Source organism: Oryzias latipes, chromosome 17 (assembly GCF_053564925.1).
Source record: "Oryzias latipes strain Hd-rR chromosome 17, Olatipes_Hd-rR_3.1".
Classification (NCBI taxonomy): domain Eukaryota; kingdom Metazoa; phylum Chordata; class Actinopteri; order Beloniformes; family Adrianichthyidae; genus Oryzias; species Oryzias latipes.
In genome coordinates, this window is record NC_136253.1 from 13,629,677 (window position 1) to 13,643,727 (window position 14,051).

The 14,051-nt window shown below is 43.8% G+C and overlaps 1 protein-coding gene across 1 annotated transcript; it reads right to left on the minus strand.

Annotated features, from left to right (window-relative positions):
* Nucleotides 1–231: 231 nt before the first annotated feature.
* On the minus strand, nt 232–13,635 carry LOC144986704 (uncharacterized). The gene is given in 14 exon segments (XM_078934479.1): nt 232–3,778; nt 3,780–8,344; nt 8,560–8,625; nt 8,721–8,801; nt 8,910–8,975; nt 9,067–9,189; nt 9,268–9,333; nt 9,522–9,740; nt 9,846–9,913; nt 9,993–10,086; nt 10,195–10,470; nt 10,540–10,643; nt 10,780–10,879; nt 13,369–13,635. Coding segments are annotated over 13 exon segments (8,961 nt in total). The 5' UTR covers nt 13,369–13,635; the 3' UTR covers nt 232–645.
* Nucleotides 13,636–14,051: the final 416 nt, after the last annotated feature.

Genomic DNA, 14,051 nt, shown 5'->3' on the forward strand with positions numbered 1-14,051 from the left:
AACAACCACTGTTGTGTCATCCGCTAACCTGATGAAAAGTTGATATACATTTAGTATTGGTATATTTATCAAATCTGAAAGATACTTTACCAACATATAACAATCTGTACAAATTTAGAATAATATTGTATTACTTACTCTAATGTTTCATGTCAAAGTCAAAGAATTTTCAAGGACACTGCAGGGAGTTGAACCCCGTCTGGCTGAAGCCAGAGTACCAACTACCAGTGCCTTTTGCTTTTTTGACTGAACATGGAAGCAAAACCTGTATTCCAACCAGCATGCGACTTCAATTGATCAAACACACTAGCAGTGAATGTTAATCTAATTGCTTTAAAAAGCTATCAGAAATTACATGTTTTTGTGTCACATGCTTGTTGAAATACAGTAAAAGAAACCGTACATTTCAAAAATGAACATGAACACATGCATTAAAAGAGAACAAAAAAATAAAAATAAAATCAAGCACTTACCTTTTAAAATACAAATGCCATTTAATATCAAAGAAAGCTATAAAAACTGTTTACCAGACAATTTACTACGATGGGTTTAGACCCCCCTCCCTCCAAATTTTCCACCAAATCGAACGACAAAACCCCACCCTACAATAAACACCAGGCTGTCTCTAGCAGAAAACTCCCCCCTCTAGGATGCACTAAATGAACAGAGGATCCCCTCGTGGTCACTGAAGTAAATTTGACTGACCACGGCCTTGACAGTGAATTTGGATGTTTTAACATAGACATGATCTATGATGGTTTCCCCCCTCTCTGTTGTGGGAGAAGTGACATGCTGCCTGAAGCCTCTGTCAGTCATCAGATTAAAAATGGAAGAGGACTTCAGGATGTCTTCATTAAAATCTCCCATCACTACTACTGATTCACTTTGAGTTTCTAACCAAAGTACTAAATCCTGTAGGTGGGACCTAAACAGCACTACAGGATAGGAGGGGGGCCGATACACTACAGCTAACACTAAATTTAGAGCCAGACTCCTGTAAACAACACACTCTAAATTAAGGTCTGGCTTCTCCAGAATTTGGTAGTCTCCTCCGTCCGTACAGTAGATTCCAACACCACCATGTTGCTGGCTCTTCAGGCCAACTAATGCTGGGTTGGTTCCACTGTAGGAAAGCCCTCTCGGACGGCTGTGGAAACTGAAGCCGTCCATTTGGACAGCTTCTAAGGCAGAGCTAGGGGTCAGCCATGTCTCTGTCACAGCAATGCAGTTAGGCTGCAGCTGCTGTGTACAGTGGGCCAGATAGGAGACATGTCTGCACAATCCCTGAACATTCAGCAGGAAAACTCTGAAAGAAGACTGGTCAAATCTTCTTTCATCACTCAGGAGGGGGGGCATCTTCTCCAGAGCAGCCTTCGCATGTTTATTGCAGTAAATGGCCTTTTCCTTAAAATCCCGAATGATTAACCCCTCTATGGTCCTGACCCGACTCACAGCAACATATACCTGTCCAGCAGCAAAGATCTTGTTAAAGGAGACCACAGCTTTGTCCACAGTCAGGCCTTGTACCTTGTGGACGGTACAAGCCCATGCCAGCTTGAGTGGGAACTGTCTCCTCATCCCCCCCTTTTGGCTCACCCGCTCTTCCTCGGGCCCTATAGCAGTGGAACCAGGCAAGTCAGCTTTGGCACACGCTCTCCGAGCTATTTTCCCAATTTCCTCATCATCAAATTTCACATAAACATGTTTTGGAAAACCCCCCTCTGTGTATGATTCAATGTGGGTGACTATGCCGCATGCCCCATTTACCAATCCATCTGTGATGTCTAAATTTTTGCATAGCATCACTCGAGCGTTGACTCCCAATAACAGCCTCTCTTCCAAACAGCTGTTCTTCACTTTTTTGTGATGCCCACTCATCAGTTGCAATTTACCCGTCTCTTTACTCGGGATGAAGTCTTCTGCAACAATTTCACAATAATTTTCACATGTAATTTTCAGCTGCTCCAAGTTGTGTTGAAACACTTGGGCATTGGTGGGGAAAATGTGCAAAGCCGTGCTGTCCTCGCCCGTTTCACACTGCTTCAGCATTTGCACGTCACTGGGCAACAATTTGGTGTCTTTTGTACGCGTCCTAAGCCTGTTTAACATCTGTGCAAATGCTTGGTCTTTCTGTCGGACGATGTCTGTCAGTTCAACCACTTTGAAGCACATGGACCACAAATTTAGCTCAGATTTTTCTGCATAAAGTGGTTTCCCTTTAACGGGAGGCAACTGATAGAAATCTCCAACAGCGATAATTGACACTTTTCCAAATGGGGAAAAGTCACCTGTTTGTTTAATTTGTCGCAGTCTGCCGTGGATGTAGATCAATAGTCTGTGGTCCACCATGGAAATCTCATCAATGATCAAAATCTGCAAATCGTGGTACTTAACGCGCATAGAATTAAGTTTCTCCTCGCCCAAAGGAGAGTACGGCAGACGGAATTCTGTACCGATTCCAAATGTAGTGTGAATGGTTGCTGCCTTCAGACTGTAGGCAGCAATCCCTGTGGGGGCGGTCAGCAGAACCGACACGGCGTCCGGCTGAAGACACAGAGGTGACAGCAACCTCGTAGCCTCGTACTGGATCGCTCTGATCAGGTGGCTCTTTCCAGTCCCTGCACCGCCTGTAACAAACATGTGCAGAGGATCTGGGTTCTGACCTGAGACCTTCCGTAAACACCACTCTCTGACATGTAGGAAGGTGGAGAGCTGCAGCTCATTCAGAGAGCTGATGAGCAACAGCCCCTCCTCCCTACTGAGACCGGGACTCTTCTCCAGTCGAGCAGCTTCTCCACGGAGAACATCCAGATCTGGAATGTCCTCCTGATGTTCACCCTCTGTCCCTCTCTCTACCAGCTGCTCTCGCTGCTCCATCTCACTCTCCCGCTGCTCCAACTGTGCCCCTGGGACCAAAATGTCCCATGCAGCCTCCAAAAACTCTGCATCCGTCAGCTCAGCCTGGGCCAGCTCTAACGCATCAGCCTCACGCTCGAACTTCTCCCGGTTACGATCGACAACACTTTCAACAGTGTGTTCACCGCTACGAAGACGCACTGTACCATTCTTATAATAATCCTGATAGAATTTGAAATCCTGCGGTTTCAGGTCGTCGTCCGTGCGATACGGGAGGAATAATTGGAGAATACTCAAATGAAACCGCTCCGGATTTTTGTGCTCGGAGAAGCGCGCATAACGGACGACTGCAGGTTTGGTGCGTGTGCGTTTTACGACCAGACCACAATTATTTTGGAGCTCTATCGCATTTTTGGAGCTTTCGTTTTTTGACAATAGCCGATATTCGGACGCGAAAGTAGCAATGCACAGGTCGTCAAATTCCTGATCGTGTGGCCTATTTTTGTACCGGTCCACGATGTTTAGCATCCACTGGGACCCGGACTCATCTTGCTGCTGCAGAACAGCAAGCGGTTTGCTCATCCTAATGATGTTGTCCCCGGTTGGAATGAACACAACTTTTCTGGAGCATTCTTTTAGGTGCATATTAGCCAATCTATACACTGCTTCTTGAGCCGACACATGCCGATTATGTAAATATACGGTGCCTAATTTCTTCAGTGTCTCTTTTGCACTGGTGTTTCCCTTTTCCGCTTCTTTTTGGGTGTTTCGCAACAACAGGCCAATTTCGCGCTCTTCTTTTGAAATGTACGAGATGATGTACACGACGCAAGCGAACGCATCAACGATGTACTGAATGTCCATGTTTGCATTCCAACATTTTAACAGGGACTTGTTGTAGGGGTTGATCCAGATTTCATTTGTTTCTTTTTAGGACGACCTGGCTTCTCCGATGGCAGGCCCTGAACAGTTTCTCGTATATTTCCTGGTCAATTTGGAAATACTCAAAGATCTGCTCCAGGGTTTCGAATTCTGATTTGTCGTCATTAACAACGCGATTAATTTCGGTCAAAAAGTCAAATGCCTCGGCAGCAATCTGCTTCTTCATGTCAATCTTCCAGCAGATGCATTCTAATTTGGATACTTCGCCGGCTTTAACGTTCGGGTCTGTACATTTGGGGCATTTTACAATCTTTTCGTCTTCGATTACAAATGTGCGGCCGGATGCTGTTTTTGGAAAGTTGAAGCGACATTTGGTCCCCCCCTTCTTACATGACTTGGTGTGGTTCCTAGAGTGCTGCTGGACAGCCAGAACAATTTCTTTCAACACCTCATCATCATCAGGAATCTCGCAGGTGATGTATTTATCAATAAACGCCGCAACCTCCTCTTCTGACTCTTTCCCTATCCGTGGAGCCCCCTCAATCCAAAACAAAACGTGCACATGAGGGGACCCACGCTGCTGGAACTCAATCCTATAAAAGAAATCCACAATTTTCCCTATAGGATTAGCCGGAGACATCAGGACCACCCTCAGGAAACAGTGCCATCGGAAGTCAAACATGCGTGCCGCTGTGACACTGTTCCTGCGCAACAATTCACATCTTTCAGCCCAATCCAACTGGTCAGCTGTCTGGGTTCTCCCCTCCTGTCTTAAGACAGTGTCGAGGAGATTTTTCCAACGCATGTCGGCTGCAGAAAAAGAACAGAACCACGTTGGAATACCCAGCTGACGAACACAGGCCAACAGGTCCTTCTGTGTTGCCTGCCAGAATGCCGGAGTGCCTCGAATAGGCCGGAGAAAACAAAAGCCCTGATCTGCTTCCAGCAGCTTCTTCAGGGTTTTCTCAGTACATGCATCGGCACTTACACCTTCAGATGCACTTCCTGATTTTTCTTTTCTGAGAGCCACTGACACACTCGAAACAACCTTCTCCACCTCCGACATGTACTGTGCAAAGAAGATGTACTCGACGTTCTGTGCAAACCTACCATCAGCATGGAGGATCCTGTTGTTGAAGTAACGCGAGAGTGTTAATTTGAACCTTCTGTTTTCATGGTAAACGTTTTTACCATCTGGAAAGATGACAGGAAAACATTTAGCTTCATTTTCGCGATTTGTCAATAGTCGGACCGGATTATTTCCTTCCGCCGGGGCCAAATTCAAAATATCCTCAAAATACTGGTCCAAGACTTCTTGGCCAATGTCCACTGGGAACAGAGCAGAATCTTGGAACATGCAGTGATTCTGTCTGTCATGGAGAAGCTCATCTTCTCCATCATCGGCCTCATCCTGTTTTTCATTTTTTTTGTCCGTCCGATTTTCTGGTTCGTTTCGATTTTCTTCTTCCAATTCTTCCTTACAAAAGTCATTGAGCCAAGCTTCATTAAACTCTATGTCTTTGTAATACTTATTGTTGCGTTTCAAATACTGCAAGGCTCGCCTAATGTGCATGGTATCCACAAACTGATACTCATAATGACCTTTGTAAGTCAGTTTACGCTTTAATTTGACGCGCAACAGAGACCCTTCCATGTCAGACCGAGGCAGCACATTGGTCGTTTGCACCAAGTTGGCAGGAACACACGTGATTGGGCCGTGAACACCATTCTGCCCACCTTTAGGCAGAGCAAGCATCTTCATGAAAGGTATATGCAGTGCAATCAGATGCTGCTCTAAACTATTTAAACAAGCCAACTCAGGTGGGACAGGACAAACCTCGAGGTTATTACCGACCCACTCAGGCGGGGTCTGACCTCTTTTTAACTTGGAGTCACAGCAGTGGCAAATCCACAGAGCGCTCCTCGCCGTCCCTAAAAACAAACATGGGCTCTCACAGTCCATGTTGCAGCGGTGCAGGTAGTCCTGACTAATGCACACATCTGCAATCTCTGCCATCTTCGCAGATTTGCTGTACGTCTCCCTGACGCACAGCAAAACCTGGTGATGAAACAGAAGTCTGTTGCACACACAGCAAACAAACTCTGGACCCTTTTCCACCTTTTTTAGGAAGTCCTGCATGACTTCCTGAAAACTCTCCGCTTTCTTTTTATTCAACTGCCTCTTTCGATGAACATTAATTATAACACTCTTTCTAAATGCAGGATTTTCCCTGTATCGCTTTTTATTTGCAGTCTTTAATTTAAGTTTTTGTGTATTATCTTTTTTATATTTGCCAATGCTCAAAGCTTTCACTTTGGTCCTGTGTGCCGAATCTGTCCTATACTTTTGTATGCTCAGAGCTTTCATCATGGTCCTGTGCGCCAAATCTGTCCTATACTTTTGTATGTTCAGAGCTTTCATCATGGTCCTGTGCGCCAAATCTGTCCTATACTTTTGTATGCTCAGAGCTTTCATCATGGTCCGATGTGCTGCATCCTCAGCATATTTAATTTTTCTCTTTGTTTTAACTTTCTCCATTGTATCTGAATATATTGTTTTTGCTTTTGACTTTAACATATTTCTATGATCCTCATTATCTATGTATTTAAGTTTTAGTCGTGTCCTATTTATTGCTTTAACCTTTTGTCTGTAACTTGCATTATCTAAATACTTCTTGTGGATGGTGTGCCTGAAGCTTTCATTCTTACAGTCTCGATAAATTTTACCTCGATACTTTTTTGCCATTTTTCGTCTTCTTTGGAAAAGAAAGTATTTGGAACTCAGTTTTCTGGAAGGGCTCTTGTTGTCAATCATTACATTACTTTTTACGTTTGTTGACTTCATGTCATCTTTTTCATGTGAACGCGTGTAATATGTTTTTGGTTGTTTGTTGGCAGAGGGACAACAACCAGCACAGCGGTCCTGTTGTGGATCTTTAACGCACACAACAGTCTCAAAATGTGTTCCACCACAATTTTCTATATAAATGGCGTTTTCAGATAATTGTTGACCGCTGCTCTGGTGCCGAAGCCACCTGCCATCAAACAATACAAAAACATTTACTCCTAATAAATCAGCCGTTGCTTGAATTTCGACGTCTGTGGCCCAAACACCGACAAACCGCATCCTAGATTTGGTTATGTACTCAGCCACAGAGGAGTACTCACGCCCAATTACCCAGCTATACAGATCGGGGTTCGTTTCCAATTGTTTAACGATGGCTAAGCGAATTTTTCTGTGGCTGTTTTGGGATCCGCTCACAGCCTGAGAGATGGCCCTAAAGTAACAATTTCCATCTCCAATGATTTTTTCGTTGGTGCAGGGGGGCCCCAACAAACCAATGGGAGGAGCAGGTGGGGCATTAAAATTTTGGAACTCAATATTTAACATTGAGCACAGAGCCTGGCAGACATGCCGATTTAAAGGGTTAAAATAGAAAATTTCCTGCTCAGGCTCACTAAAAATTACTTTCTGTTCCTCCACAGCAACATCATCTAATTTCACTTTCTTTAAGTTTTCACTTGAAGGGCCTGCAAAATCAATTTTTGAATCCATTTTACGTTTTGTTGCTGTCTTTTGGGGTTCTACATTGACATCTAACGAAGTGTCATGGAAGAGGCTCTCTTTGCAGAGGTTCAGGGAGTTACTTTCTGCAGGACTCCCTAAGAAAGGGTCAAATGTATTGGAAGCAGAAAAAACAACACCAACCATTTCAAACTCTGTGAGGACAATGCCCTCGACTGACCTCTGCAGGTAGTCGTGAACTTCACCCACAGAGTCAAAAAACAAAACTACACTGGATCCATCAGGGACCCTCATCCCTTCAGGACTGCGAGAATGGGAGTCTACAATAGCCCAGCGTCCATTCTCAGCAATGACGGCACACGTGTTCTCACACAGTGTCAGCAGACATGTGTTGTACTTTGCCGTCATCCTAGCCAACCCCTCCTTCAGGGGAACCAACGCACCCACATCAACAAACTCACCCGAATTGATTTTAGCATCCCCACTAACAACTTCCCCAAAAAAGCAGGACAGTTCAACCCCATCTACCACTACTTGACTTGGAAGATCAGTCGCTCTCAGAAAACCTGCAGAGTCAGTGATTTTGTTCTGTCTCTGCAGGTCCGAGTAAACCTGATCTCCAGCAAGCAGCACAGAATCCAACTCACAACTGTCCCACTGAAACACACCTTTAACAGTGTGCTTGGCAGCAGCCACCAAAGAGATGGCCATGCACTGCCGCCCACTGTTGCTCCCAAACAGCTCACTGCCCTGGTGAAACGATCCTCTGATGCTGGGGAACTTTAACGTACCAGCAGCAGGAACAGGACCAGGCTCCTGGACCTCAGAGGTTACCAGCTCATCATCCGAGGAGCCAAACGTTACACCAACCTCCATGTCAACTGAACTAGAGTCTGACACAGCCTCAACACTACAACTGGCAGGAGCAGGAACCACCTCACTGTTACATTCAGAGGGACCAAACGAGATGATGGGATCTGAACATGGCTGAACCACACAGCAGATGCAGGAAGGAGAACAGCTCTTACCTTTGCTGCTCTTCTTACCTCCTGCAGCAGGCCGTCCACGCTGCTGCTGGTCCTTTAGGAAAAGAGGAGAAAAGAAAGACATTACTTTAAAAGGATACAAGGCTTAGGAAGCATTTTGATCATACTTGCCCAAGAATCATGTCTGCTACTACAAGAGCACACAACAAAAGCTTAAGTAGGAACACAAACAAACATGTCAAACTTAAAATGACTATAAATAAATAAAAACCATTATCAATATTGAGCTTTTTTCTGTTCTTCTCTCACCTGGTCCACAGGCCGCTCCACCGTCACATCCTTGGTAGGTGACCTAGGTGTCACCCCCACACGGTCCTGCATACAAACATGAAATGTATTTAATGTCACACTTTTACCATGAACTAGGTGCTGCAGCATTCTGACTAAATGAAACTACAAAGTCATTATACCTGGGCCGGAACCCTCTCCTTCCTGGCACGCCTGGCAGGTGAAGGCCGGGGTTTCACCTCCACGTGCTCAGGGACCTCCGCCTTAGTGAAAAACAAAAGAACACAGAAATACACACCATTAAATATCTCACTTTAAAAATCTATTTTGACCTCTGCAACACATAACACTGAAATGTGTCGTCTTCTTACCTGGGGCCTGGGGGCAGCCCTCTGGGATGCAGCCACAGCCCTCCGGCGACGTCTAGCACGAGACGTCTGAGGAATAATGACAAACACCAGAAAAAAAGGTATTTAAGAGCAGTTATAAAGCTATTCTGAACTCTGAGCATCAAGACAAAACAGTTACCTTGTTCCCAGCGGGAACAGGCGCAGCAGCTCCAGCACAGTCCAGATCTGACGGGTAAAATTTGTCCATCAGATCCAGAATAGCAGGGCTGAAGCGCACGGGCGACACCGGGAGAGGAGCAGCCTGTGGAATAGAAAACACAGAAATGTTATCATGTGGACACAACACACACACTGCAGTTTTATTTTTCCTGCAACTCACCTGCTCCAATCCCCGCCCGTGCCAGGATGCCAGAGGAGAGCGGTCTGCACCCGAAGGACTGGCTTTCTGTAGAGAGTGAGAAAGAAAGAGAAAACTATTTAGACACTTAAACTAGCCTCTTCCATGGACCACAGACCTGCTCTGCACACGCCACTTCTGGTCTGGCTTTCAGGAAGCTGGATTCACCTTGAACACATGGACAAGTTTAAACCAGGAAAAATCATTTCATTTGTATGAAATGAGCTGACGCTTACCTTTGCCTTCCCTACCTTGCAAGCCCACTCAAAAGGGTTGGTTGGAGGAGGGGACACAGGGTGCTCCCTCACAACCACCTTAGGAGTGACTCGCCGCACGGCAGGCTGGGGCGACGCAGGAGGAGGCGCCTGGACCTCTGGCTCCACCAGCTGCAGAGCAGAGTAGTTCCACAGCAGGGAAGCCAGAAGGACCATCCCTCCATCGTCACTCAGGTGGACCTGAGAGACACAAAAAAAACAAGAAAACCCCAAGAGCTTTTATTTGAGCCTTATTGTACTGAGAATAGCTGTCTGCATCAAAAACAACCAGAACCATCAACCTACCCCATCGCGGGCCCACAGCGCCAAGTGGTCCAAGCTGAAGTGCTCAGCAACAGACAGGTACTTAATGCCTGCACAGGAATGAAAGTTAGTGAACTGTTCCCCCAGACAATCATCTACATGACAACCAACAAGGACATGATGTTATACCCATCTGCGCCGCCACTCGGTTGAAGTCCTGGCGGAGGAACGTCTGCAGGTCCGGGGCCACAGTCAGGCGAGGCGGGAAGTCCAGGACGAAGAGCTGGTAAAACAATCCCACAAACACACAAACCAGCTTCAGTAATTACACTTTCTGCTGCTGCATCCCCCTCTGCTTCTCTTCAACGTGCAACGATGAAAACACACTTACCTTGGACCACTTGGACTGGAGCAGAGCCAGGAGCCGCCTGAAGTCCACAGCTGCCTCGGGGAGCGTCCGGCTGGCCGTCAGGTTGTTGCTGGGGGCGAGAAGACACACAAGATCGGGGGTACGTGGAATGTTTGCGTGCCTTACCTCTTTGTACAGCTCGGTTGCACTGGCGCCAGGGGTGGACATGAACCCGAAGGTCATGCCCCCACCCCCAGGCATCCGGACGATCCCGTCCACCAGGGCGCGAAGGTGGGAGTCTCCTACCACCAGGACGAACTGGAACACATGCAGTTGTTGTCATAGCCATAACTTACACTGGGTAACAGTCAGTCACAGGTACTTTACCTTCTCCCCGGGAGACTCTGGCGGCACAAGGCACTTGTGGCTCTTCCCGGTGGCAGAAGACACTGGCCATCTTCGCACGGGGTGCCTAAACCCAGTGCCGGAGCCTGGGAAACACAACACGTTAGGGTGTGTTCTCTTTTTAGCCAACAGCACATACACGTGCATCAATTCATAAAAGATTAGGGAGCAGAATAAAACTGATGCAATAATGGAGAGAGAAAAAAAATCTCAGTTACTTACGTGAACTCTGAGCACTCGGGCTTGGATGGCCAGTCGGTCCCAGGTCCATGGGCGCGAAGTTCCTGGCACGGGCTCTGCGGTGGTCCTTGCCCCGTGGCATCTACACAAAGATCATAAACACACAAAAAGACACAAAAAACACTTTTAGCACAACCAGTACTTTTATAATATAAGATCATTTTGTCCAATATACATTAAAACTAATTTTCCTTGACAATATAAATAGCAGTACGTTTAAAAAGCATTGTATGTTACTTTCAGAATAAACTTTAGAAAAAGATTTACAGCAAGCAAAAATAGTTGCCACTGTTGATGAGCAGTCAGTCTTATTCAGTATTTCTATTAATCGATTCCAAAACACAGAATGAAATAGTGTGCTATATATCTTTTTTGTTTTAAAAAACAGATCTTAAAGAAAATATAACTTTTTGCTGACCACTGCAGCAGCAGAAGCAGGACATGCTAAAATTCACATGGACAGTCAGCCCAGGAATAAGATAAATCTGGCCAAGCAGCAGGAAATGACCAAAACGACAAAATAATAAAAACAAAAATCAGCCAGGTGCATTAACAGGCCTCTTTCATGTCAGGAAAACTGATTTAGTGCAGCAACCAGCATGTTCAAAATGTTTGCAGCAGAAAACCCCGTCTGACTTCTGACTGCAGCTGCAAGTTACATTTATTACAATTAAGATTTTTATCTGAACTGTCATTTCATTTAAAAAAAAAAATAGTTGAAATACTAGAAAGCATATTTTTTCCAGAGGTTTTTTACCCTTTGGAGAAAAGCACACCTGTTTTTAATAAGATACCCTTTGAAAAGTAACATTACTAGTTCAAAATGGCTTCTTCTGCTACATATATGAAGTCTATTTTGGTGAGCCATCAGTTCTTTATTCATTACTTCTATTAATATTTTCCAAAACACTTCTACAGAATGAAATAATGTGCTTTAAATCTTTTTTGTTTTAACAAACAGATCTTAAAGAAAATCTAACTTTTTACCAATATTTTCCTCCAGAGGATACAAAGATCACAAACAGGCCTTTAATTTCGCATCAAGCCAGCAGATAAACTTTACAGTTTCAGGAGATCCTCAGCCATAAATCCACAGATCTGACTAAATTCAACTTCATCATTTGGCTCAGGTTACACAAGCTCACAAACTTGCATCAAAACAACATGCAGCTCCATGAGTGATCATTTAGATTAGAAGAAACCAGCTGCACCAGCAAGCCCAAACTATCCATAGGTAAATTCACACTAAAAATCACAGCATTCAAATTAAATCTACCAAATAACATTATCAATCACAACATCCAGGAGTCCACAGTAACAGTCACTGCGAAGACAGTAACTAATACATAATAGCATCTACCTACATGCAAATGTAACCCAGTGTGTGTCACATTTCAGGTAAAATGAACAAAAAAAAAAAAAAAAAGAATCCTAGCAGGTTCTATTTGTAATGATCTTACAAATCTATGTGAACTTGGAACATTTTAAACACAAAATAAATACCCCAATTTAAAAATGTCATATGTTTTAATAAACTCTCATGACTTAACAAAAGAACGTTCAATAAATGATTTACCTCTTTGACAAAATATTTAGAACATAGCTGAATTTTTTCATGTGCAGTTAGATTGTTTTTTAAATGCAACTTTTAATGCATTTTAAGACATTTTTAGTTCTAAACTGAATGAAAGCAATACAATCAGCACTGAATTGAATAACAGTAAAATATATATAAAATCACCAAGCAATAACAATAAAATTAGACAATGCCACAGCAATAAAGCAGCAAACCGCATTAACAGATGAGTGAACACCGACCGACACCCCCCCCCCCACACACACACACACACACACACACACACCCCATTCCGGCAACATCAAACACACCGACTGTCCTCTGAAGTTAAAGCTAAAGCCAAGTCGAAGCTAAGCCACTAATAAATTACACAAATGCAACACTCACAACAGCAAAAATATGAAACACGAGCATTTTGCTCTCAATACTTTAACTTTGGGTAATTCCATACTGACAAAGCTAACACAAACTAGCTTGCTTCAGAAAAAACATCCACTTGATGTTAAGATAACTTCAACACGAGGCAAGGTCACTGATAAAAATCACACAAATGCAACACTCATGTTTTATATTTACAACAGCAGAAAAATAAATCAAGCATTTTACTCTCAAATACTTTCAAGTTTGGGTCTGGACTAGCTAGCTAACGCGCTAGCTAGCTAGCTTCAAAATGTTATCCTTTTGAAGTTAAGCTAACTTCAACACGAGGCAAAGTCACCGATAAAATTACACAAATGCAACACTCATCTTCACAACAGCAGAAAAATAAACCAAGCATTTTACTCAAATACTTTTAAATTTGGGTCTTTCAATGTTCTGGCTTGCTAACGCTAGTTAGCTAGCTTAAAACGGCAATGCTTTGAAGTTCGGCTAAACTTCGACACACAGCAAACAAAGTGACTACTAAAATGCAACACTCTTTTTTACAACAGCAGAAATATAAAGCACAAGCATTTTACTCTCAAATACGTCTGAGATATTTATAAAACGCTTACCTTCTCGTCCTAAAAAGTGGGCCGGGGCAAAAAAATGGAGTCCTACAAGAGAGAGTAGAAAAGAAAAAACGGGGGGATGGGTGGAGAATAAAAACTCTGGGGGAAAAGATGGAGTTAAATCCTCTTTTGGTCGAAGTAACAGGCAGTAGAGATGCTTCTCTGGCGAAAATCAGCCGATCCTCTGGATACAGAAACCAAGGAAAACCTTTTCTCACAGAGCTCTGACAGACACGTCCGATCACTCAGAAGTCCCGTGTGAAAAGGGACGAATTCACCACCGTTCCAGAAGGTTCTACCAGCTTGGACCAATCACAGACAGCCACACCCCAATTTTTTTACGTGATTGGATAGAAAACGGGCAAAACCATTTGTAGGACTTTTGCAACTACAAAATCATAATACTTTATTATTCACAACGTTTTAAGCACCGACTCAGCATTACTTACTGTTTACAGAAAAAAAGAGTGAATCTGTGAATTACAACAGTGACAATGCTTTTATATAAAATAGTATCAGCATTTATTTAATTCCTTTCAAAATTTGTCTAACACAGCAGCTTCACAAAATGGCGGCTCCCTGGTGGAATAAAAACGTTTAATATATAATGTATTTTTTATAAATGACTCTTTTGTGACATTTCTAGGCAATACAAACTAATTTGACATAAAATACACCTTTGTGAA